This window comes from Gopherus flavomarginatus, chromosome 5 (assembly GCF_025201925.1).
Source record: "Gopherus flavomarginatus isolate rGopFla2 chromosome 5, rGopFla2.mat.asm, whole genome shotgun sequence".
NCBI lineage: Eukaryota > Metazoa > Chordata > Testudines > Testudinidae > Gopherus > Gopherus flavomarginatus.
In genome coordinates this window covers 121,867,950-121,892,214 of record NC_066621.1, presented here as the reverse complement: position 1 = coordinate 121,892,214, position 24,265 = coordinate 121,867,950, and the positions used below count along the sequence as shown (strand labels likewise).

The following is a 24,265-nucleotide window of genomic DNA, read 5'->3' as shown; positions in this document are numbered from 1 at the left end:
TTGCCATTTTTCGAAGTTCTTCAGGGCAGGGCCTGTCTCTATATGTGTCTTGTACTACATCTGGCACAATGACACCCATATCTTACAGTCATAATAAAAAATAGTGGGGAAAGTGGTGGAGTTGTTTTGTGTGTCGGGGAATGGTTCCCTCTCTTCCCACTCAAAAACTTTAAAAAAATGTTTATCTTCAGGCAGAATCCAAGTCTTGACAAATAGAGTTTTAAAGGTGGTGGGTTTTTTTTTTAAATTTTGAGCTACCTTAAATTGAAGGATAGACACAGTTAACTGCCACAAATTAACTCTAGTAGTTGCTCTGCTTCTGCCATAATAAAATAGAGCTTTGGTTTGTATAATGCTTTTGATACAAAGTGTCAAATATTGTAGAATTAGATAATAGCAGAAGGCCAGCGCCTGAGAGGTTCTTATGTGCTTAGCTTCAAGCTTTAGTCCTATGAAGCTGCTAAGCTCTGTCAGAACAGATCATCAGGCTTAAGTGTGGCAGAACTCTGGGACACCACATAGTTCAAATGACAGTGGAGATCTTGACATCTGTAGAGAAATTGAAATGACAATTGTTTATAATACTTTAAAATCCTAGAGCTAGAAAATTAAAAGAAAACACAGCAAAAGTTCTGTTTGAAAAGTACAATATTATGTTTCCAACTTAAATACCAACTATTCTTTGTTTAAAAGATGTTAAAAAGTAAGGAAATGGAAAACTAGGAGTATACACACTGCCATAAAATAAAATACACTCTTCCAATGATAGCAATCATCCACATAATCATTTTCACATTATCAAAACAATCTTAACTCACATAAAAATCAAAATTAAGCATAAAACTTTACATTATCATTTAGCTTTAGTAACATAACTTTATATACATCACAGTTCTTATATACTCTATCTACCTAAATAGCTTTCTGTTTAAAATTCTTTAAATGCAGCCTATTAACAGGCCTACAATAAGCACAGACATTACAACATACTTTGCTAAATAGGATACCCCATTCAAGCAATCACTGCTCAGAAAATGACTACTATGACTTGTTTCACATAACATTTCTGATCAATAAATCAAAATATCAGATATAAGATTCTTTTGATAACATGGATGTGACAGTAATTATGTAGTTGTTTTTGTTGTAATTGGACTGTGGTAATCTGTTTTATTTGATGGCAGTATTTATGCCCTTAAATTGTCAGTTCCTTAGTTTTTAACTTTTTTTTAAAAAATGGAGAATAGTTGTTGTTTATGTTGGAGATGTAGCATTGTACTCTTCTAAACTTGTTTCTTTTTTTCTTCTCTGGATTTAAATGAGTATTGAATATTTTTAATTATTTTTATATATTTTTAGTTTTGGATTCAGGATAAAAAAATGATAATTAAGGGATTGCATTATTGCTGGAAAAATTAGAGTCACTAGATATATTACTGTAACAACCTATTAGTATGTTCCAGATCACTGGTTTGTAGGATAATTCTGGAAAAAAAAATTGGCCAGGAAAACAAAACCATTGGCCATGATACATCATCGTATGAAAAAAACAGATCATAGAACAAAAACAAGTGTAAAACGTACGGTTGAGAATACTGTCTACTTTATATAATTTCTCTCAGGGACCCTCTGGTTACCTTGTATATCTTTCAGCTAAACAGTATTCAGATATCACTAGGGAAGACAAACAACCATATAAACATATGAAGTTCAATTGTAGCTTGAATAGAGCCTATCAAATTGAAAAATGTAGTTTTAGAGCCAGTAATGTAGAGTCCGATTCTATCGTACAGACAGATCAGATGTTACATTGGTATTCAACTGCTCTATTAGTTTCTCAACAGATCCTGATAAAGTAGTTTCCTATATTATTTTACTTTGTGTTTTGTAGGTTTTGGATCACTTCCTCCATTTCTTTCCTGGAAACACCCCTTTAGCTGAAGAAAAGTGTTCCATCTCCCTTATTTCTAAGGACATGGTATTCTGGAAAATCTAGATTTTCTGTTCATTTCAGTTCAGGTCTTTAGATAAAAATCTTTTATCACCAAAGTCTGTCAATTGCATGATCATGGGTAGGTTAGCCTCAGCCATTCAGTAAGCCTTATGCACACCAAAAGTCATACTATCCTTCCCCAGGCGCTTGAAAGTCCATTAATTCACCCTCTTCTCTAGCGAACAACATATCTACTCCATGTTACCCTATATTTTCCTGTTTTCAAGAGTTCTGGTGTTTGGATTGGCTTCTAGCATCAAGCAAAATCAATCTGGTTCTATCTTGATCTATTTTCTGGCATTTCCTCCATGTAACAAGCTGGCCTTCTCCCCCACTCGCAAAGGACCCAGTGCCACACCCAGAGTCTCTTTCCAGGCAATTTTATATTTTGAAACACAAGCTAAACAGACAAAATCAGTTCCTCAGCCTACCCTAGGCTACAGCTCCCAGTGTTTCCCCTCCTTCAATTCTGTCCTTCTGGCTTTTGGGCTTCCTGCAGGAATCTTCTGTGTTATGTTCATTGAGCACTGCCAGCCAGGGCTTTCTGCCTGGAGGGCCACTTTTTCCTGGCAGATTCCTACTGCCTTTTCTCCCAAGGGACTCTGGCAGTCTCTGCTAGGAACTTCCTGCTGCTCCTGCTTTCTTCAACTTTCTGGCTCCAACTCACTGGGTTTCTCTCAGCAGGATCCCACTGCCTCCCCTCACAGGGGACTTTGGCAGTCACTCCCAGGGAACTTTCTGCTTCTGGTCTGTCTGCCTATTCCCAGGGAGCCAGTAGTGAGAGCCCTATGGGTATACTTACGCTGCAATTGGATAGCTGCACTTAGCCCATGCCACTGACTTAGGCTTGTGGGGCTCGGTTAAGGGGCTGCTTAATTGTGGTGAAGATGATCGAGCTTGGGCTGGAGCCCGGGCCCTAGGACCTTGCAAGGTGGGAGGGTCCCAGAGTCCTGGCTGCTTCCCGAGCCTGCAAGTCTACGCTGCAGTTAAACAGACCCTTAGCCTGAGCCCCACGAGCCTGAGTCAGCTGACATGGGCCAGCAGTTGATTTTTAATTGCAGTGTAGATATACCCTATGTCAAAGCCCACAGGTAAGTGGGGAACAAGACATGGGAGATGGGTTGGAAACAGGAGGGAGCATGGGCTATAATGGCAGAGAGGAAGGAGGGTCAGGGCAAAACTGGGAGGCAAGATCAAACCAGTATCTTAGATGCCTATATACAAATGCAAGAAGTATGGGTAATAGGCAGGAAGAACTGGAAGTGCTAATAAATAAATACAACTATGACATTATTGGCATTACTGAAACTTGGTGGGATAATACACACGACTGGAATGTTGGTGTGGATGGGTATAGTTTGCTCAGGAAGGATAGACAAGGGAAAAAGGGAAGAGGTGTTGCCTTATATATTAAAAATGTACACACTTGGACTGAGGTAGAGATGGACATAGGAGACGGAAGCATGGAGAGTCTCTGGGTTAGGCTAAAAGGGGTAAAAAACACGGGTGATATCGTGCTGGGAGTCTACTACAGGCCACCTAATCAGGTGGAAGAGGTGGATGAGGCTTTTTTCAAACAACTAACAAAATCATCCAAAGCCCAAGATTTGGTGGTGATGGGGGACTTCAACTATCCAGATATATGTTGGGAAAATAACACCGCGGGGCACAGACTATCTAATAAGTTCCTGGACTGCATTGCAGACAACTTTTTATTTCAGAAAGTTGAAAAAGCTACTAGGGGGGAAGCTGCTCTAGACTTGATTTTAACAAATAGGGAGGAACTTGTTGAGAATTTGAAAGTAGAAGGAAGCTTGGGTGAAAGTGATCATGAAATCATAGAATTTGCAATTCTAAGGAAGGGTAGAAGGGAGTACAGCAGAATAGAGACAATGGATTTCAGGAAGGCGGATTTTGGTAAGCTCAGAGAGCTGATAGGTAAGGTCCCATGGGAATCAAGACTGAGGGGAAAAACAACTGAGGAAAGTTGGCAGTTTTTCAAAGGGACGCTATTAAGGGCCCAAAAGCAAGTTATTCCGATGGTTAGGAAAGATAGAAAATGTGGCAAAAGACCACCTTGGCTTAACCACGAGATCTTGCGTGACCTACAAAATAAAAAGGCGTCATATAAAAAATGGAAACTATGTCAGATTACAAAGGATGAATATAGGCAAATAACACAGGAATGCAGAGGCAAGATTAGAAAAGCAAAGGCACAAAATGAACTCAAACTAGCTATGGGAATAAAGGGAAACAAGAAGACTTTTTATCAATACATTAGAAGCAAGAGGAAGACCAAGGACAGGGTAGGCCCACTGCTCAGTGAGGAGGGGGAAACAGTAACGGGAGACTTGGAAATGGCAGAGATGCTTAATGACTTCTTTGTTTCAGTCTTCACTGAGAAGTCTGAAGGAATGTCTAGTATAGTGAATGCTTACGGGAAGAGGGTAGGTTTAGAAGATAAAATAAAAAAAGAGCAAGTAAAAAATCACTTAGAAAAGTTAGATACCTGCAAGTCACCAGGGCCTGATGAAATGCATCTTAGAATACTCAAGGAGTTAATAGAAGAGGTATCTGAGCCTCTAGCTATTATCTTTGGGAAATCATGGGAGACGGGGGAGATTCCAGAAGACTGGAAGGGGGCAAATATAGTGCCCATCTATAAAAAGGGAAATAAAAACAACCCAGGAAACTACAGACCAGTTAGTTTAACTTCTGTGCCAGGGAAGATAATGGAGAAAGTAATCAAAGAAATCATCTGCAAACACTTGGAAGGTGGTAAGATGATAGGGAATAGCCAGCATGGATTTGTAAAGAACAAATCGTGTCAAACTAATCTGATAGCGTTCTTTGATAGGATAACGAGCCTTGTGGATAAGGGAGAAGCGGTGGATGTGATATACCTAGACTTTAGTAAGGCATTTGACACGGTCTCGCATGATATTTTTATAGATAAACTAGGAAAGTACAATTTAGATGGGGCTACTATAAGGTGGGTGCATAACTGGCTGGATAACCGTACTCAGAGAGTAGTTGTTAATGGCTCCCAATCCTGCTGGAAAGGTATAACAAGTGGGGTTCCGCAGGGGTCTGTTTTGGGACCGGTTCTGTTCAATATCTTCATCAACGATTTAGATGTTGGCATAGAAAGTACGCTTATTAAGTTTGCGGACAATACCAAACTGGAAGGGATTGCAACTGCTTTGGAGGACAGGGTCAAAATTCAAAATGATCTGGACAAATTGGAGAAATGGTCTGAGGTAAACAGGATGAAGTTCAATAAAGATAAATGCAAAGTGCTCCACCTAGGAAGGAACAATCAGTTTCACACATACAGAATAGGACGAGACTGTCTAGGAAGGAGTATGGCAGAAAGAGATCTAGGGGTCATAGTAGACCACAAGCTTAATATGAGTCGTCAGTGTGATACTGTTGCAAAAAAAGCAAACGTGATTCTGGGATGCATTAACAGGTGTGTTGTAAACAAGACACGAGAAGTCATTCTTCCGCTTTACTCTGTGCTGGTTAGGCCTCAACTGTAGTATTGTGTCCAGGTCTGGGCACCGCATTTCAAGAAAGATGTGGAGAAATTGGAGAGGGTCCAGAGAAGAGCAACAAGAATGATTAAAGGTCTTGAGAACATGACCTGTGAAGGAAGGCTGAAGGAATTGAGTTTGTTTAGTTTGGAAAAGAGAAGACTGAGCGGGGACATGATAGCAGTTTTCAGGTATCTAAAAGGGTGTCATCAGGAGGAGGGAGAAAACTTGTTCACCTTAGCCTCCAATGATAGAACAAGAAGCAATGGGCTTAAACTGCAGCAAGGGAGATTTAGGTTGGACATTAGGAAAAAGTTCCTAACTGTCAGGGTAGTTAAACACTGGAATAGATTGCCTAAGGAAGTTGTGGAATCTCCATCTCTGGAGATATTTAAGAGTAGGTTAGATAAATGTCTATTAGGGATGGTCTGGACAGTATTTGGTCCTGCCATGAGGGCAGGGGACTGGACTCGATGACCTCTCGAGGTCCCTTCCAATCCTAGAGTCTATGAGTCTGCTCTCTCTGCCCCTTTTTGGGCTGATTCTCCAGCCTGATTCATCCATGCTTCACCCCTCTAAGGCCCAGGTTCCTTCTCTTGTAGCCCAGTTGGGGTCTGCTGACCAGGCATAGGTGCGTTTGCCTTGCTCCCTCATAAAGGGCCAATGTCACCTTGTGTCACCCTCATTGCATTCAATAGCTCTGACAGTAAATATACAAAGCTAATTATTCCCCTCAGGCAGTTCCTATTATGCTGAATGTGGGGATGAGTTGAATGACTAGCTTGGCAGAACCCCCCAAAAAATGTAAAAAAAATTAAGTAAAGCAAGACTGGTTTGTTTATTTCTAGATAGAAAGTTCTATTTCACTTGCAGGAATTGCTAAATAAAATGTAAGAGCATATATTTGAATTAATTCTTTAGATCCACAGGCTAGATTTTCCCTGGTGGAAATCAAACTGGTTGCTGCTGTCTATAAGTTAATTATATCTCTTTGTGCTTAAGGATAAATAATCCAAAGAAATATTTCCCTACAGTGAATATTATTATTCATAAAATGGAGGTTAACATTTTACTTCTCCACAGTGAGATGAGTGTCTTCAATTAATTGAACATTGTTTTCTGTACTTTGTTTAAGCTTAGAATAATGTTTCATTAACAAGTACATGGAAAATGTAGTTATATGAACAAGATGTGTTCTCTTAAGGTTTGTGGAGAAATAATTATTTTTAATGACCCAGAAAGTCTGGAAAACCTATTATTTTGGACTGACATCCCTTATGCTATCACCAGAGAGTCAGTAAATGGAAAGTGATAACAGCATATGTAATCAAATATTGTTTGGTGAATGAGTCAAAAGGTTAGCCATTGTATAAAAGCTGTGGAAGGGTAGACATAATGATTTCTGGTGTTTTATTTGGCTACTTCAACTTCTATCATGTTCCAAATTTGATGCCATAGTCTTCAAAGGTTACGGTATATAAATATTGTACTTAGGTATCTTTTTAAAAAATTCTCTTCTTAGAAAGATTTTACAAGTTTAAACAGTTACTTTTCTTGATGAGCCAAAAATCATATTTGTGTATAGGATAGTAGAGCAAGTTTGTGGTCATTCTCTATATTTACAAAAGCAGCAAAGAATCCTGTGGCACCTTATAGACTTACAGACGTTTTGGAGCATAAGCTTTCGTGGGTGAATACCCGCTTCGTCAGATGCATGTAGTGGAAATTTCCAGGGGCAGGTATATATATATGCAGGCAAGCTAGAGATAATGAGGTAGTTCAATCAGGGAGGATGAAGCCCTGTTCTAGCAGTTGAGGTGTGAAAACCAAGGGAGGAGAAACTGGTTTTGTAATTGGCAAGCCATTCACAGTCTTTGTTTAATCCTGAGCTGATGGTGTCAAATTTGCAGATGAGCTGAAGCTCAGCAGTTTCTCTTTGAAGTCTGGTCCTGAAGTTATTAAGGTTTGTGGAGAAATAATTATTTTTAATGACCCAGAAAGTCTGGAAATAATGACCCAGAAAGTCTGAAAATAATAACTCTAGCTCAGGAACCAATCCATGCAACAAACCTCGATGCCAACTTTGCCCACATATCTACACCAGCGACACCATCACAGGACCTAACCAGATCAGCCACACCATCACCGGTTCATTCATCTGCACCTCCACCAATGTAACATATGCTATCATATGCCAGCAGTGCCCCTCTGCTATGTACATCGGCCAAACTGGACAGTCGCTACGGAAAAGGATAAATGGACACAATCAGATATTAGGAATGGCAATATACAAAAACCTGTAGGAGAACACTTCAACCTCCCTGGCCACACTACAGTAGACCTTAAGGTGGCCATCCTGCAGCAAAAATACTTCAGGACCAGACTTCAAAGAGAAACTGCTGAGCTTCAGTTCATCTGCAAATTTGACACCATCAGCTGAGAATTAAACAAAAACTGTGAATGGCTTGCCAATTACAAAACCAGTTTCTCCTCCTTTGGTTTTCACACCTCAACTGCTAGAACAGGGCCTCATCCTCCCTGACTGAACTAACCTCATTATCTCTAGCTTGCCTGCATATATATATACCTGCCCCTGGAAATTTCCACTACATGCATCTGACGAAGTGGGTATTCACCCGCGAAAGCTCATGCTCCAAAACGTCTGTTAGTCTATAAGGTGCCACAGGATTCTTTGCTGCTTTTACAGATCCAGACTAACACGGCTACCCCTCTGATACTCTATATTTATACTTTCACCAGTAGACACATTTCCATTTTACTTTGTTGATGTTTATATAAGACTTAGCTTGGTATTCCTATTTATTATTTTAATATTTGTACTACTGTTGTGGCTAGGGGTCCCAACTAAGATACACGTCTCATTGTTCTCATCCTTGTACAAATACATAATGAAAGACAGTCACTGTCTGGAAGAGTTTGCAATCTAAATTGACAACACAGACAAGGAGTGCAAGGAGAAAAACTGGTACAGAGAAGGAATATACTTGTAGGTCACACAGCAGGTCATTTGTACAGTTGAGATTAGAACCCAGGTCGACTTTCAGTGCAGTATCCTATTTACTAGATCACACTGCCTCTTCATACTCATTACAAGGAATGTCCAGAGAATAATGCAGAAAGTAATGTAATCTTGTTTAGTTGTCAAGACAATTGTAAAATAAGGGTGACAAGTCTGTTTTGATGGTGAAGGAGGGATTCTAGGGCTTTCTCCATTTTTACCCACTTATCATTTTTCTCCTCTCCCAAGACCTTGCATTAGGCTAGCTCCTGCTTCTGGCAAAGGAAGACTGAATGCTGCTTCCTCTGAAATCGGACAGTATTACTTTTGGATTAGCCAGAAGGAGTTGCTCAATAGTTATATGATGTACTCTGCCAGAAGAGGCTAAATACATTGCCTCTAACTTGGTTCTTGCCCTGTGGTAAAGACAGTAGTTAAAACCATTCATACTTACTGTTTTGTAAATTATTAACCTGTCTGGACAATGCCATTAACAAATCATTGCCTTTCTCATTCACTGTTCTTACAGCATCTCAGGAGTAGAAAACTGCTACTTCATAATCCATACCTTGCCTAGTGCTTGGTTGTTCAGAGTCTCTAACTCTTACTAGTGTTAATTGTATGTGCACACAGTGAGGGAAAAATTATGTTTGAGAAAGGCAGGCCTATAGTTAAGAGATGTTGCTGTTAGCACCTGCTCTCCTCCTCTTAATGACTGGTTAACCAATATTTATGTTTTTTTCTTTTCTTTTTACAAACAATAAAAGAGCATACATTCAATGCTCGGTGCACTCTGGCAATCACTTTTTAAAAATACACTAATAAGGAAAAAGGCCCCTCAGTTACCGGCAGTCAAATCAAGTAATGCAGCAAGAGTATAAATATAAAAAGAACTTATCAACCTGCCCACACAATCTCGAGTCCCACACCACCACTAACCAGCCCTACTGAACACTCATCTCCTCACAGGTGAGGGAGTAAAAACAATGTGCCCTGAAAGCTAACAAACATGGGCTATTAGAGGCCAGTGGAAGAAGCAAGTTACAGTGATCTGGGGCCTTAGTGTAGAATGCCCTGCTAGCAAACCTCTCTTTCTTCAATGTGGGGCTTCCTCTCGGGTGTCTTCACTGACTACAGCTGTGATAGGATGTCAGGAGAGAGGATTTCTTTTAGGTAGGTTCCAGGCCACTTAAGGCTTTTTATAGGGCAAATAGTCATCAAATGAATCCAGAAAATGATAATTACTTTGTTCAGTGTTCTCAGAGAGTGATGCTGGAAAAGCCTGGAATCCAAGACTGACTTCATCTATCCTTTAAGACTCAGGATTTTACCAAGATAAAATAGCACTGTGTCTTCTTTTTCTTTATCTAGTTAATCTTGGGAATAAGCATCATTATCTTGGTGCTTTTATCAGCAATATTATGAGATCATCTAGTTAATAGTTGCCCTGTGGTTTGCTTATGACCTTTACTGGACTGGTATATCAATAAGATACAGACAGACTGTGTTTACTTGAATTCAGATGGAAATAACAAGTTATAAAATCTTAGTACTAGTGAGTAGAGAATTTACAATATTAGATGGTTGATAATTAATAGTAATTTTTTTTATTAAATGTATGGTTGTTTATATTTCTCCTTAGCCCAATGTAGTTCTGCCTCTCCCACCTCTGAAAGTCAGCCTTTCACATCACAGGACCATACAATTTCACATACCAAAGTAGATGGATAATCCATCAAATCTGGTATCCAACTTCTGGTAGCAGCCAATGTCTAATGTTTTGGATGAAGGCAAACGCGCTTTTCCACCATAATGTGCTTGGTCAGTAGCATAACTGTGTACCTGGAGGGAAGCAGGGGAATTCCTTCTTGGTGTTCTGAAGCATAGGAGATGACATGCACACATTAGTCTGAGAACCCTTAAGGATAATCCTTTTCTTTTTACCCATCTTTATGCCCTTTTTGCATGGCAATCCTTCCTGCTGAGGGCATGGAAAGGCTCCTCTTATAATTCTTGAACATCTCCCTTTTATCATCTGGAATAGGTCATGGCTTCTTCTGGAGGCTCTGTGTTGCAATTGTATTGGCTAGTGGGGTTAACTGTAGAGTCATAACAATCAGACTTCTCTTTCTAGAAGCTGAGCCTATTGCCTCCCCAGTACTCTTTCAGCATCTGCTGCTCTCTGAAAAAGAGATGAAGGTCTCAAAATCCAGGTTCAAAAATTCTAGTACATAAAGTTGCCTCTGGACTCATGAAGGCAGCCAGATTGGGTGAACATTAAAAGATCAAGTTTCTACAAACATCACCAAAGTGGGGAAAACAAAGATTACATGTACATAAGCAAAATTACTGCTAATAAATAGAACATAAGAATGGCCATACTAGGAAAGACCAAAAGTCCATCAAACCCAGTATCCTGTCTTCCAACAGTGGCCAATGCCAGGTGCCCCAGAAGAAATGAACAGAACATCAAGTAATCCATCTCCTGTCACCCATTACCAGCTTCTGGCAAACAGAGGCCAGGGCCACCATCCCTTTCTATCCTGACTAATAGTCATTGAACGACCTATCCTCTATGAATTTATCTAATTCTTCTTTGAACCCTGTTATAATCTTGACCTTCACAACATCCTCTGGCAAAGAGTTCCAGAGGCTGACTGTGTGTTGTGTGAAAAAATACTTCCTTTTGTTTTAAATCTGTTGCCTATTAATTTCATTTTGTGACCCCTAATTCATGCGATATCAGAAGGAGTAAATAACACTTCCTTATTTACTTTCTCCACACCAGTCATGATTTTATAGACCTCCTTAGTCGTCTTTTTTCCAAGCTGAAAAGTCCCAGTCTTATTGATCTCTGCTCATATGGAATCTGTTCCATATCCTTAATCATTTCTGAATCTTTTCCCAATTCTAATATACCTTTTTTGGAATGGGACAACCACATCTGCATGCAGTATTCAAGATGTGGATGTACCATGGATTTATATAGAGGCAATATATTTTCTGTTCTCTTATCTATCCAATTCCTAATGATTCCCAACATTCTGTTAGCTTTTTTTGACTGCCTCTGCAAATTGAGTGAGTTGATATTTTCAGAGAACTATCCACAATGACACCAAGATCTCTCTCATGAGTGGTTACAGCTAATTTAGACCCCATCATTTTATATGTGTTGTTGGGATTAGGTTTTTCAATGTGCATTACTTTGCATTTATCACTATTGAATTTCATCTGCCATTTTGTTGCCCGTGCTATTTTCATGAAGCATTTGTGGAGCTTTAATATACAGAAAGATGCTTGTATAAATTGGAGAGACTGCAGACTCATTTATATATAGAGTGATGAATGTCAGAATATGTAAGATGTTTAAAATTGCATTTCTTTCTTTCACCTTCTATATTAAAATTAAAATAGAAGGAAAGCATAGATCTTGTCTTAGTGTGCTTCCTGCTCTATAATTATTTGGCCCCTATGAGAAAGTTATGTAGTTTTCAGAACTTCATTGAGATAGTGTACATTAGGTAGGCCTCTAGGTATGACATTCTAGACTGTTAAGATTTTTATCAGAGGGATCTTCAGTGAAATATATGAATAAGAGATGGAACACCTACAAGGATAACCCAAATATGCTGCAAAAAGTCCTGGTGATTGTGTAGCTGGCATTCTTATTTCTGAGTTAGTACTGAATCAATATCTCAGTTTGGTTTTAAGGGGTGCTGTGCTGCTGGAGATAAACACAGCATGTTGGCCATCTGAAGTTATTGAAAATCCCATAGTGCATTTTGAAAGAGCAGGAATAGCAACTCCAATAATCTTCCAATTTACTTAAATTCCCACAACAGTTTCAGTTACATAATCTTCTTTACTTTCTGTCCTAAAGTATTGCTGTGCGCTATTCATTGTTTGTAAAAATATATTTAAAAAAAATACTGGTTAGCTAGCTGTATACTAGAATTCACAGCAAGATCCATTTTTAAAATACCCTTTTAAAAAAAATTGTGTCTGCCAATGAAACATTGAGGAACAGGTGGCTGGGTGAGGGAATATTTGACTTGTGATTAAGTATTAGATATTGGCCTGAGTCACAAAACTTCAGCCAGGTTTTTAAGCACCGAAAGGGGAATGTTTGGATTCCAGGTACTTACAGTAAAATTCAAGATAATGTAAATGTACTGTTTGTACCCTCTGTTGGAGTGCTAAGAGTTGCCATTACAGGGAGATGTATTCTGTGATATAACAGGTTTTTCCATCTTTAGTTACAATGATCTTCTAAGTTGTTGCACGTAATCTATAAATAGGAAAGTGATTTATTCATAAACTACACTGTATGTTGCTTTACTACTATTTCATATTGTGTATCCCTAAGGACTGTACTTTTATAATACAATGTGTTTGTATACAGGTGTTAACATCTGACTTGGAAAACAGGGAGAAGCAGCAGCAAAGGATGCTGGACCAGCTGAAGGAGATACAGAGCTGCTACAAGGCCTGTGAGAGCGAACGGAGGCAAACTGAACTCCAAACTGCTGAGCTGGCCCAGCAACTTGAAGAGTCTGCTAAGGAAGCAGATCGGTACCTTGCTGAATTCAGGCAGTCTGAGACCCTTAGGCTAGAGACCGAGAAGAAGAAAGAAGAGTTGAAAGTGAAAGCTCAGGAATCCATTCGACACTGGAAGCTGAAATATAAGAAACTGGAACGTGATATGGTGAAACAGAATGAAACCATCAATCAGCTAATGGACAAGAGCAATCAGGTAAGGGCAGCACCTTTATTTTTTCCTCTCCTTTCCCTTTTTATTTTAGAAATAGAGATGAGGATGTGACATGTGCACTTGCCATCTAACAACTGCACTGTGAATTTACATAGGCCACAAAACAGCTGGCAGATTTTAATGACTTTCTTTCTGTTGACCTACGCTGGATTCATACTCTCAGCCTAGAAGTAAAAGGAGGGGTTTAGATTTATTAAGAACTGGGGAAATTTTGGGAAAAGGGGAGCCTATACAGGAAGGAGGGGCTCTGTCTAAACCAAAAAGGAATCAGATTGCTGGCACTTAAAATTAAAAAGGTCATTGAACAGTTTTTAAACTAAGGGCTGGGGGAAAGCTGACAGGTGCAGAGGAGCATGTGGGTCAGACAGAGGCATCACTTAGGAGAGGAGCTATTAATGGAGATTCTCTATGTCCTAGTAAGGAGAAGAGAATGGAAGATGATAAAATACGGGTAGGATCTGATGAGAAACAGCAAATGAAAAAAGTCCCATTCAATTACATCATGTAATGGCAGACAGCTAAAAAGTGACAAGTTTTTAAAGTGCTTATATACCAATGCTAGAAATCTAAATAATAAGATGGATAAACCAGAGTGCCTTGTATTAAATGAAGCTATTGATATAATAGGTATCACAGAAACTTGGTGCAATGAGGATGATCAATAGGACACAATGGTACTAGGGTATGAAATATATCGGAAGGACAGAACAGGTCGTGCTGGTGGAGGAATGGCACTATATATGAAAGAAAGCACAGAATCAAATGAAGTAAAAATCTTAAATGTACCATCCTGTACCATGGAATCTATGTCGATAGTAATTCCATGCTCGAATAGTAAGAATATAGCAGAAGGGAAATATTACCGACGACCGGACCAGGATGGTGATAATGACAGTGAAACGCTCCAGTAGATTAGAGAGGGTACAAAAATAAAAAACTCAATAATAATGGGGGAATTATCCCCATATTGCCTGTGTACGTCGCCTCAGGACGGGATGCAGAGATAAAGTTTCTTAACACCTTAAATGACTGCTTCTTGGAGTAGCTAGTCCTGGAACCCACAAGAGGAGAGGCAATTCTTGATTTAGTCTTGAGTGGAGCCCAGGATCTGGTCTAAGAGGTGAATATAGTTGGACTGCTTGGTAATAGTGACCATAATATAATTAAACTTAACATCTCTGTGGCGGGGAAAACACCACATCAGCCCAATACTGTAGCATATAATTTCAGAAAAGGGGACTACACAAAAATGAGGAAGTTAGTGAAACAGAAATTAAAATGTACAGTGCCAAAAGTGAAATCCCTGCAAGCTGCATGGAAACTTTTTAAAGACACCATAATAAAGGCTCAAATTAAATGTATACACCAAATTAAATGTATACTCCCAAACATAGTAAGAGAACCAAAAAAGTGCCACCATAGCTAAACAAAGTAAAAGAAGCAGTGAGATGCAAAAAGGGATCCTTTAAAAAGTGGAAGTTAAACTCTAGTGAGGAAAATAGAAAGGAGAATAAACTCTGGCAAATTATGTGTAAAAATATTAGGAAAGCCAAAAAAAGAATGTGAAGAACAGTTAGCCAAAGACTCAAAAGTAGTACCAGTTTTTTTTTTTAAGTACATCAGAAGCAGGAAGCCTGCTAAACAACCAGTGGGGCCACTGGACGATCGAGATGCAGTCAGCTGCAGCGGCACAGGAGGCGGCGAACAGAGCGGCTAACAGGGGAGTTTCAGTGGGAGTGCTGTTGGAGGAGCAGGTTTTTGTGGTTTTTGTAGTTTGTGGTGTTTGTGTGTGAGTGAGTGTGCGTGCAGGCTGCTAGGGGCTGTGTGCTGAGAGCGAGGCTGAGCCCTGAGTTGGGGGCGGGGCTTACCTGATTAGGGGTCCTATATAAGGAGCCAGGCACTCAGGCAGCGGCACAGTCAGCTGCAGCGGCACAGGAGGCGGCGAACAGAGCGGCTAACAGGGGAGTTTCAGTGGGAGTTTCCAGGGGGAGGTTGCAGGGGAGACCAAGGCAGAGGAACCGGGAAGGCAGACCAGGGAAGAGGCAGCCCTGCGCTGGTCGGTGGCGTGCGGTGCGGTGTGAGCTGTGGATTGCCAGGCACAGAGTTGCAGCGCTACGATGGAGGCAGAGGCAGCAGGTGCAGACACACTGAGGATGACTGGGTGCGGCAGCTGCGGCATGTACATGGTCCTAGAAGGAGCACCTGAAAGGAGTTTCATCTGCATGAAGTGTCGTCTGATAGAGCTGCTGGAGGAAAAGGTAAGGGGACTGGAGATGCAAGTGGAAACTCTGGCTGAGTTTAGAAGGGGATTTATGCAGATCATGGAACACAGACATGATGAGGCACAGGGGACAAGCTCAGGCGAGCGGACAGAAGCAGGACCTAAGGACTCTGAGGAGGGACTGTTGGGTGAGGAAAGTGGACGGTGGAAACATGTCACTAGGAGAACCAGACAGAGGATAAGACGGGCCAGCGATGGACAAATAGAACTCAGGAATAGGTTTGCTGAGTTGGGAAATGAAGATGGAACACAGCGGGCTGCTGAAGGAATAACGGCAAGGAAGAAGAGGCAAGCAGCTAGTCCTGCAGATGGAGGGGAGCAGTCAGTGGAGGCGACATCAAGTACGAGCCCTAGGAGGATGGTGAGGTCGAATACAAATCAGGAGGAATCACGGCCAGCTGCTGTGGGGGATAGACCGGAGAATCGCATTGTCACCAGGAAAAGGCAAGTCTACGTGATTGGAGACTCTCTACTGAGAAGAGTAGACAGGCCTGTAACTAGACCGGATCGGGAGAACAGAAGAGTGTGCTGTCTGCCGGGGGCTAAGATACAGGATGTGGACTTGAGCCTGAATACGATCTTAGCGGGAGCGGGAAAAAATCCGTTGATTATCCTTCATGTGGGAACAAACGATACGGCTAGTTACTCGCTGGACTGTATCAAGGAGGACTATTTCAGACTGGGGAAGAGGCTTAAAGACATCGAGGCTCAGGTGATCTTCAGTGGGATTCTGCCGGTTCCTAGAGCGGGGCGACGAAGGAGGGACAAGATTATGGCGATCAACAGATGGCTCAGGGAGTGGTGTTATAAGGAGGGCTTTGGGATGTACGGTCACTGGGACGCGTTTACGGATAGACAACTGTTTGCTCACGATGGACTTCATCTCAGCAAGGAGGGAAATAGGATTCTAGGATGGAGGCTCGCCGACCTCATCAAGAGGGCTTTAAACTAGAAAGTTGGGGGAGATGGTTGGGAAATGTTCGGGAGATCTCCACGCCAGAACATAACCTGGAGAGGGAAGTAAACAAAGTGAGCGGGGATACCCTTGCGGCCCCAAGATTTGATCCAAGGAGGAATAGTGGAGTAGAAACCAGAGTAACGGGTGATGCTGGTGGCAGACAGTTTGTGCACGACGGGGGAAAGAATGTCACTGACGCCAAACGCCGAAAATTAAAAGGTTTGTACACTAACGCGAGGAGCCTAGGTAACAAGATGGAGGAACTGGAGTTACTCGTGCAGGAAGTGAAGCCGGATATTATAGGGATTACCGAAACCTGGTGGAATAGTACTCATGACTGGAGCACGGGTATTGAAGGCTATGTGCTGTTCAGAAAAGACAGGAAGAAAGGCAAAGGTGGGGGAGTAGCCTTGTACATCAATGATGAAATTAAATGTAGCGAAATAAGATGCGATGGAATGGATAAGACGGAGTCCGTCTGGGCAAAAATCACGCTGGGTAAAAAAGCAACTAGAGCTTCCCCTGAGATAGTGCTTGGGGTGTGCTACAGACCGCCGGGATCGGATTGGGATATGGATAGAGACCTCTTTAATGTCTTTAATGAAGTAAACACAAAGGGGAACTGTGTGATTATGGGGGACTTCAACTTCCCGGATATAGACTGGAGGACGAGTACTTGCACGAATAATAGGGGTCAGATTTTTCTGGATGTGATTGCGGATGGATTTCTTCATCAAGTAGTTGAAGCACCTACTAGAGGGGATGCCATTTTAGACTTGGTGTTGGTGAGCAGTGAGGACCTTGTAGAAGAAATGGTGGTAGGGGACAACCTTGGTTCGAGTGATCATGAGCTGATTCAGTTCAAACTAGATGGAAGGATAAACAAATGTAGATCTGCGATTAGGGTTTTCGACTTCTCGAGGGCTAATTTTAAAGAGTTAAGGAAATTAGTTAGGGAAGTGGATTGGACGGAGGAATTAGTGGATTTAAATGTGGAGGAGGCCTGGAATTACTTTAAGTCGCAGCTGCGGAGACTGTCGGAAGCCTGCATCCCGAGAAAGGGGAAAAGAACCATGGGCGGGAGTTGCAGGCCAAACTGGATGAGCAAGCAACTCAGAGAGGGGATTAGACAAAAGCGGAAAGCTTACAGGGAGTGGAAGGAAGGCAGGATCAGTAAAGAAAGCTACCTTGCTGAGGTCAGAACATGTAGGGATAAGGTGAGGAAGGCTAAAAGCCGCATTGAACTGGAACTTGCAAAGGGAATCAAAACCAATAGTAAAAGGTTCTACAGCCACATAAATAAGAAGAAAACAAAGAAAGAAGAAGTGGGGCCGCTATACACTGAGGATGGAATGGAGGTTAAGGATAACCTAGGCATGGCCCAACATCTAAACAAGTACTTTGCCTCGGTTTTTAATAAGACTAGTGAGGAACCTTGCGATGATGGAGGGATGATAAACGGGAATGTGGATATGGAAGTGGATATTACTGCAACTGAGGTAGAGGCCGTACTTGAACAGCTCGATGGGTCGAAGTCGGAGGGCCCGGACAATCTCCACCCGAGGATATTAAAGGAACTGGCGCGTGAAATTGCGAGCCCGTTAGCGAGAATTTTTAAGCGATCGATAATCTCGGGTGTTGTGCCGTATGACTGGAGGATTGCTAATGTAGTTCCTATTTTTAAGAAAGGGAAAAAGAGTGATCCGGGTAATTATAGGCCTGTTAGCTTGACGTCTGTAGTATGTAAGGTCTTGGAAAAAATTTTAAGAGAGAAAGTAGTTAAGGACATAGAGGTCAATGGTAATTGTGACGAATTGCAACACGGATTTACTAAAGGTAGATCGTGCCAAACCAATCTGATCTCCTTCTTTGAGAAGGTGACGGATTACTTAGATAAAGGAAATGCGGTAGATATAATTTACCTAGATTTCAGTAAGGCGTTCGACACGGTTCCGCACGGGGAGCTGTTAGTTAAATTGGAAAAGCTGGGAGTGAATATGAAAGTTGTAAGGTGGATAAGGAACTGGTTAAAGGGGAGACTCCAGAGGGTCGTATTGAAAGGTGAACTGTCGGACTGGAAGGAGGTCACCAGTGGAGTCCCTCAAGGATCGGTTTTGGGACCGATCTTATTTAACCTTTTTATTACTGACCTTGGCACAAAGAGCGGGAATGTGCTAATAAAGTTCGCGGATGACACGAAGCTGGGGGGTATTGCTAACACGGAGAAGGACAGGGATGCTATTCAAGAAGATCTGAACCACCTTGTAAACTGGAGTAATAGAAATAGGATGAAATACAATAGTGAGAAGTGCAAGGTCATGCATTTAGGAACTAATAATAAGAATTTTGGATATACGTTGGGGGCGCATCAGTTGGAAGCGACGGAAGAAGAGAAGGACCTTGGGGTACTGGTTGATAGCAGGATGACTATGAGTCGCCAATGTGATACGGCTGTTAAAAAAGCAAATGCGATTTTGGGATGCATCAGGCGGGGTATTTCCTGCAAGGATAAGGAGGTGTTAGTACCGTTGTATACGGCGTTGGTGAGACCCCATCTGGAATACTGTGTGCAGTTCTGGTGTCCCATGTTCAAGAAGGATGAATTCAAACTGGAACAGGTTCAGAGACGGGCTACGAGGATGATCCGAGGAATGGAAAAACTGCCTTATGAAAGGAGACTCAAAGAGCTTGGCTTGTTTAGCCTGGCCAAAAGAAGGCTGAGGGGGGATATGCTCGCCCTATATAAATATATCAAGGGGGTTAACGTTAGGGAGGGAGAGGAATTATTTAAGTTTAGTACTAATGTAGCCACGAGGACGAATGGGTATAAACTGGATATTAGGAAGTTTAGGCTTGAAATTAGACGAAGGTTTCTGACCATTAGGGGAGTGAAGTTCTGGAATAGCCTTCCGAGGGAAGTAGTAGGGGCAAAAGACTTTCCTGGCTTTAAGACAAAGCTTGATAAATATATGGAGGGGATGTTATGATAGGATCGTTAATTTGGGCAATTGATCTTGAATTACCACCAGACAGGTCTGCTCAATGGTCTGCGGGGAGATGTTGCATGCGATGGGTACTGAGTTGCTGCGGAGAACTCCTTCTTGGGTGCTGGCTGGTGACTCTTGCCCACATGCTCAGGGTTTAGCTGATCGCCATATTTGGGGTCGGGAAGGAATTTTCCTCCAGGGCGGATTGGCAGGTGCCCTGGAGGTTTTTCGCCTTCCCCTGCAGCGTGGGGCACGGGTCGCTTGCTGGTGGTGTCTCTGCAGCTTGAGGTCTTCAAACCATTTTTGAGGATTTCAAAAACTCAATCCTGGGATAGGGGTTGTATAAAATTGGATGGGTGGGGTTCTGTGGCCTGCCTTGTGCAGGAGGTCAGACTAGATGATCAGATTGGTCCCTTCTGACCTATGAGTCTATGAGTCTATGAGTCTAAAGGAGCACTCCAGGATGATAAGGCCATTGTGGAGAAACTAAATGAATTCTTTGCATTGGTCTTCATGGCTGAGGATGTGAGGGAGATTCCCAAACCTGAGCCATTCTTTTTAGGTGACAGATCTGAGGAACTGTCCCAGATTGAGGTGTCATGGGAGGAGGTTTTGTAAGAAATTGATGAACTAAACAGTAATAAGTCACCAGAACCAGATGGTATTCACGCAAGAGTTCTGAAGGAACTCAAATGTGAAATTTCAGTTCAACTAACTGTACTTTGTAACCTATCATTTAAATCAGCTCCCATATGACTGGAGGATAGCTAATGTGACACCAATGTTTAAAAAGAGCTCTAGAAGCGATTCCGGCAATTACAGGCTGGTAAGTCTAACTTCAGTACTAGGTAAACTGGTTGAAACTATAGTAAAGAACAAAATTGTCAGATACATAGATGAACATAATTTGTTGGGGAAAAGTCGACATGGTTTTTGTAAAGGGAAATCATGCCTCACCAATCTACTAGAATTCTTTGAAAGAGTCAACAAGCATGTGGACAAGGGGGATGCAGTGGATATAGTGTACTGAGATTTTCAGAAAGCCTTTGACAAGGTTCCTCACCAAAGGCTCTTAAGCAAAGTAAGCTATCATGGGATAAGATGGAAGGTACTTCCATTGATCAGTAACTCGTTAAAAGATAGAAATCAAAGGGTAGGAATAAATGGTCAGTTTTCAGAATAGAGAGAGGTAAATAGTGATGTCCCCGAGGGTCTGTACTGGGACAAGTTCTATTCAACATATTCATAAATGATCTGGAAAAAGGGGTAAACAGTGAGGTAGCAAAATTTGCAGGTGATACAAAACTACGCAAGATAGTTAAGTCCGAGGCAGACTGCGTTGACCTACAAAAGGATCTCTCAAAATTAGGTGATGGGGCAACAAAATGGCAGATGGAATTCAATGTTGATGAATGCGAAGTAATGCACATTGGAAAACCTAATCCTAACTATACGTATAATATGATTGGGTCTGATTAGCTGTTGCCACTCAAGAAAAAGATCTTGGAGTCATTGTGGATAGTTCTGTGAAAATATCCACTCAATGTGCAGTGGCAGTCAAAAAAGCGAACAGAATGTTGGACATCATTAAGAGAGGGATAGATAGTAAGACAGAAAATATCATATTGCTTCTATATACATCAAGCATGTGCACAGGGGGGATCCAGTGGATATAGTGTACTTAGATAGGCCCACATCTTGAATTTGGTGTGCAGATGTGGTCCCTCCATCTCAAAAAAAGATATATTGGAATTGGAAAAGGTTCAGGAATGGGCAACAAAAATGATTAGGGGTATGGAACGGCTTCCATATGAGGAGAGATTAATAAAACTGGGACTTTTAATCTTGGAAAAGAGCTGACTAAGGGGGCATATGATTGAAGTCTATAAAATCATGTCTGGTGTGGAAAAAGTAGATAAGGAAGTGTTATTTACTCCTTTGTATAATGCAAGAACTAGGGGTCACCAAATGAAATTAATAAGCAGCAGGTTTTAAAGAAACAAAAGGAAATATTTCTTCATACAACACATGGTCAGCCTGTGGAATTCCTTGCTAGAAGATGGTATGAAGGCCAAGACTATAATGGGGTTCAAAAAAGAACTAGATAAGTTCATGGAGGATAGGTCCATCAATGGCTATTAACCAGGATGGGCATGGATGGTATCCTTAGCCTTTGTTTGCTAGAAGTTTGAAATGGGCGACAGCGGATGGATCACTTGATGATTACCTGTTCTGTTCATTCCCTCTGGGGAACCTGGCATTGGCTGCTGTTGGAAGACAGGATATTGGACTAGTCTTATCCAGTGTGGCTGTTCTTATGATTCCATATTAAGTACTTATGCTCTAAGCCTTGCAGTCTCCTTTCTAATAAATGATTTGTTAACAGCACCTTAGCTTGTGAAAGCAGAAAACAAAACAAAACAAAAAAACTTTTCACCACTAATGTTGTTTTTCCTTTTGCACTTCTGTGCACAGTTTAGATGGGGAAATGGAACTAATCAGTTTCACTTTTTGACAGTTGTAAATTAGGTTATGCTCCAATATTTGAGTTGCTAACACTGCCAAAACATGTTTACTCCCCTCCCACCCCCAAATCAGTCTGCATCATTAACATAATACAGTATTAAAGCGAGAGGAGAGGCAGAGAATACTTTGAAACTACAGAGGAGTTTTTTTATGAAGGCAGAATGTAACATAGAGGATGGTTTTGGTAATTGCTTATCTGCTCTGAGGGCTGCCTTGTTCTTTGAAGTTCTGTTTTGTCATCCTTTCTGGTCAACATGTGTGATTCTTCTAGGGAAGATACAAGTCCATATGGACTGTGTTGCAACTAGCCATGTGCATTACACTCAGCTCTGTGTTGTGTCTTTGTCATATGTGAGTGGTACAATGTGGGTTTTTTCACTGTCTAACTAATGTTAGGATCTGCATAAGGCCATACTGAATGAAACTCTGGAGGTGTTGGCTAGTGGGCTTTGGTAGGATCTTGCAGCATGTCACAGAATTTTTTCTGTTGTTTTTAGTGGAGTTTGAACATCCTTTATTCAAGCAGTTTGGAGAGAGGATTGAATACTCTGTTTCTGAAATAGCTGGTGGTGCTGGACAAGAATGCTCTGAGCAGAGTTAGATGACTCTGATTATAATAGTGGTGTCTGGTCTTCATTGGAGCTCTTACTGGTGGTAATGATGGTAAGAAATTCTAGGAGTACAGGCTAGAGAGTTATGGCTGAGTACACTAGACCTTGGTTTTATGTCTCATCTAAAAGATAGCAGTATAGCTTCCCTTATTTTGTGGGATTGGTGGCTGATTTAGAAGGAGCAGCACTGCCTCTTGAGTCAACAGCACAAATTCTTGCAGCACTTGGGATTTTTGTTGGAGCTCTCTCTTCAAAGTTTTCATCGTCATCTCACTCTATGCAACTTCTCAGTGCTGGTGGGATTGCAACCCAAGGAGGCTGTGATTACAGGTTTAGAGTGCTATCATTAATGAAATTTTTATCTTTCAGTAATTGGCTGAAAAATTAGCATTGTAATTGCAATTATAGAGTAATGGAGTTTAAGGGCAGAAGGGACCACGAGATCATCCAGTCTGACATCTTGTATATCACAGGCCACCCAGCATCCTCATCTTAACCTCCAAACCAAAATTAAACCAAAGTATTACAACTCACAGAAATGTAGACTGTTATGTGCCGGAGGCAGAGAAGAAGATGGACTGAGGTGCACTAGTGCTCCAGGTCCTCCCAATGACAGGCAAGTGATTATAAGATACACCCAAATAATTCTGGCGAGTGACCCACAGCTGCACGCTGCAGAAGACCAACCCCCCCACCCCCATATGGATATCAGTTAGACCCTGAGCTTGTGAGCAGGAACCAGCCAACCAAGCACCTGACACAGAGAATGCTCAGTGCTACCTCAGAGCCCAATATTGGTCTCAGTAAAATGTGTTTTGAATAATAAAAGTAGAAAAAAAATGTGTAACGTGAAATAATTGAAATGTGATCAAACCACATTTGGTCCATCAGCAAACCACTTTAACAGAATGTTAAGGTTGGATGGGTTCAGCCTAACATTTAAAGTTGAGGAAATGCCAGATCAAAGATTGCACATAGAACTTTAACTCTTTCCTGTTGTATGTGTACATTACAATACAATCATTAGTATGAACACTGTGGCAAATGGCCGACACTATTGTGGTGGGTCCTGTGCTTTTCCTTGGTATGGTGCTGCCCCTTGCCCTTATTCTTGGGCATCGATGGCTCCACTAGTGCCCTGGTGGGGGAGAAAAGGGGAGCCGGGAAGGGACCCAGGTCTGCCCCCAACTCCAGGTCCCAGCTCCTTCAGCAGGGTTTCTCTTGGTCCTCTATGCTGGCGGAGTCCCTCTGCTCTGCTTGGGAAGGGTTTCTCTTCCTCTGGTACTCCTCCAAACTACAGTCAGTTCTCCTTCCCTTCTGTCTGACTGAATAGGCTTTTTTTATTAGGTCTCTAGCATGGTCTTAATTGGCTCCAGGTGCTCTAATTAACCTGTAGCAACCTCTCCTAAGTCAACAGGTAATAAGGCCCTGATCATCCTGGGGCTTATATAGCTCCCATTGAACACTCTCCTGCTGCCCTTTGGCCTTGCAGTATCTCAACACACACACTTTCTCTGTGTTGTACTGTTTGCCCATAACCGTAGACACATATATTACATGTGTATTATATTGTGTGTGCTAGA

General features: G+C 41.5%; 1 protein-coding gene across 7 annotated transcripts in view; it reads left to right on the top strand.

The window, feature by feature from the left end:
- CEP128 (centrosomal protein 128) overlaps positions 1-24,265 on the top strand; it is a 418,732-nt gene that overhangs the window by 108,327 nt on the left and 286,140 nt on the right. For all 7 annotated transcript variants that reach the window (XM_050953220.1, XM_050953226.1, XM_050953223.1 and 4 more), the window contains one exon: positions 12,951-13,301. In XM_050953220.1, coding sequence (XP_050809177.1) covers positions 12,951-13,301 — 351 coding nt within the window. The remainder of the gene's footprint in view (positions 1-12,950; positions 13,302-24,265) is intronic.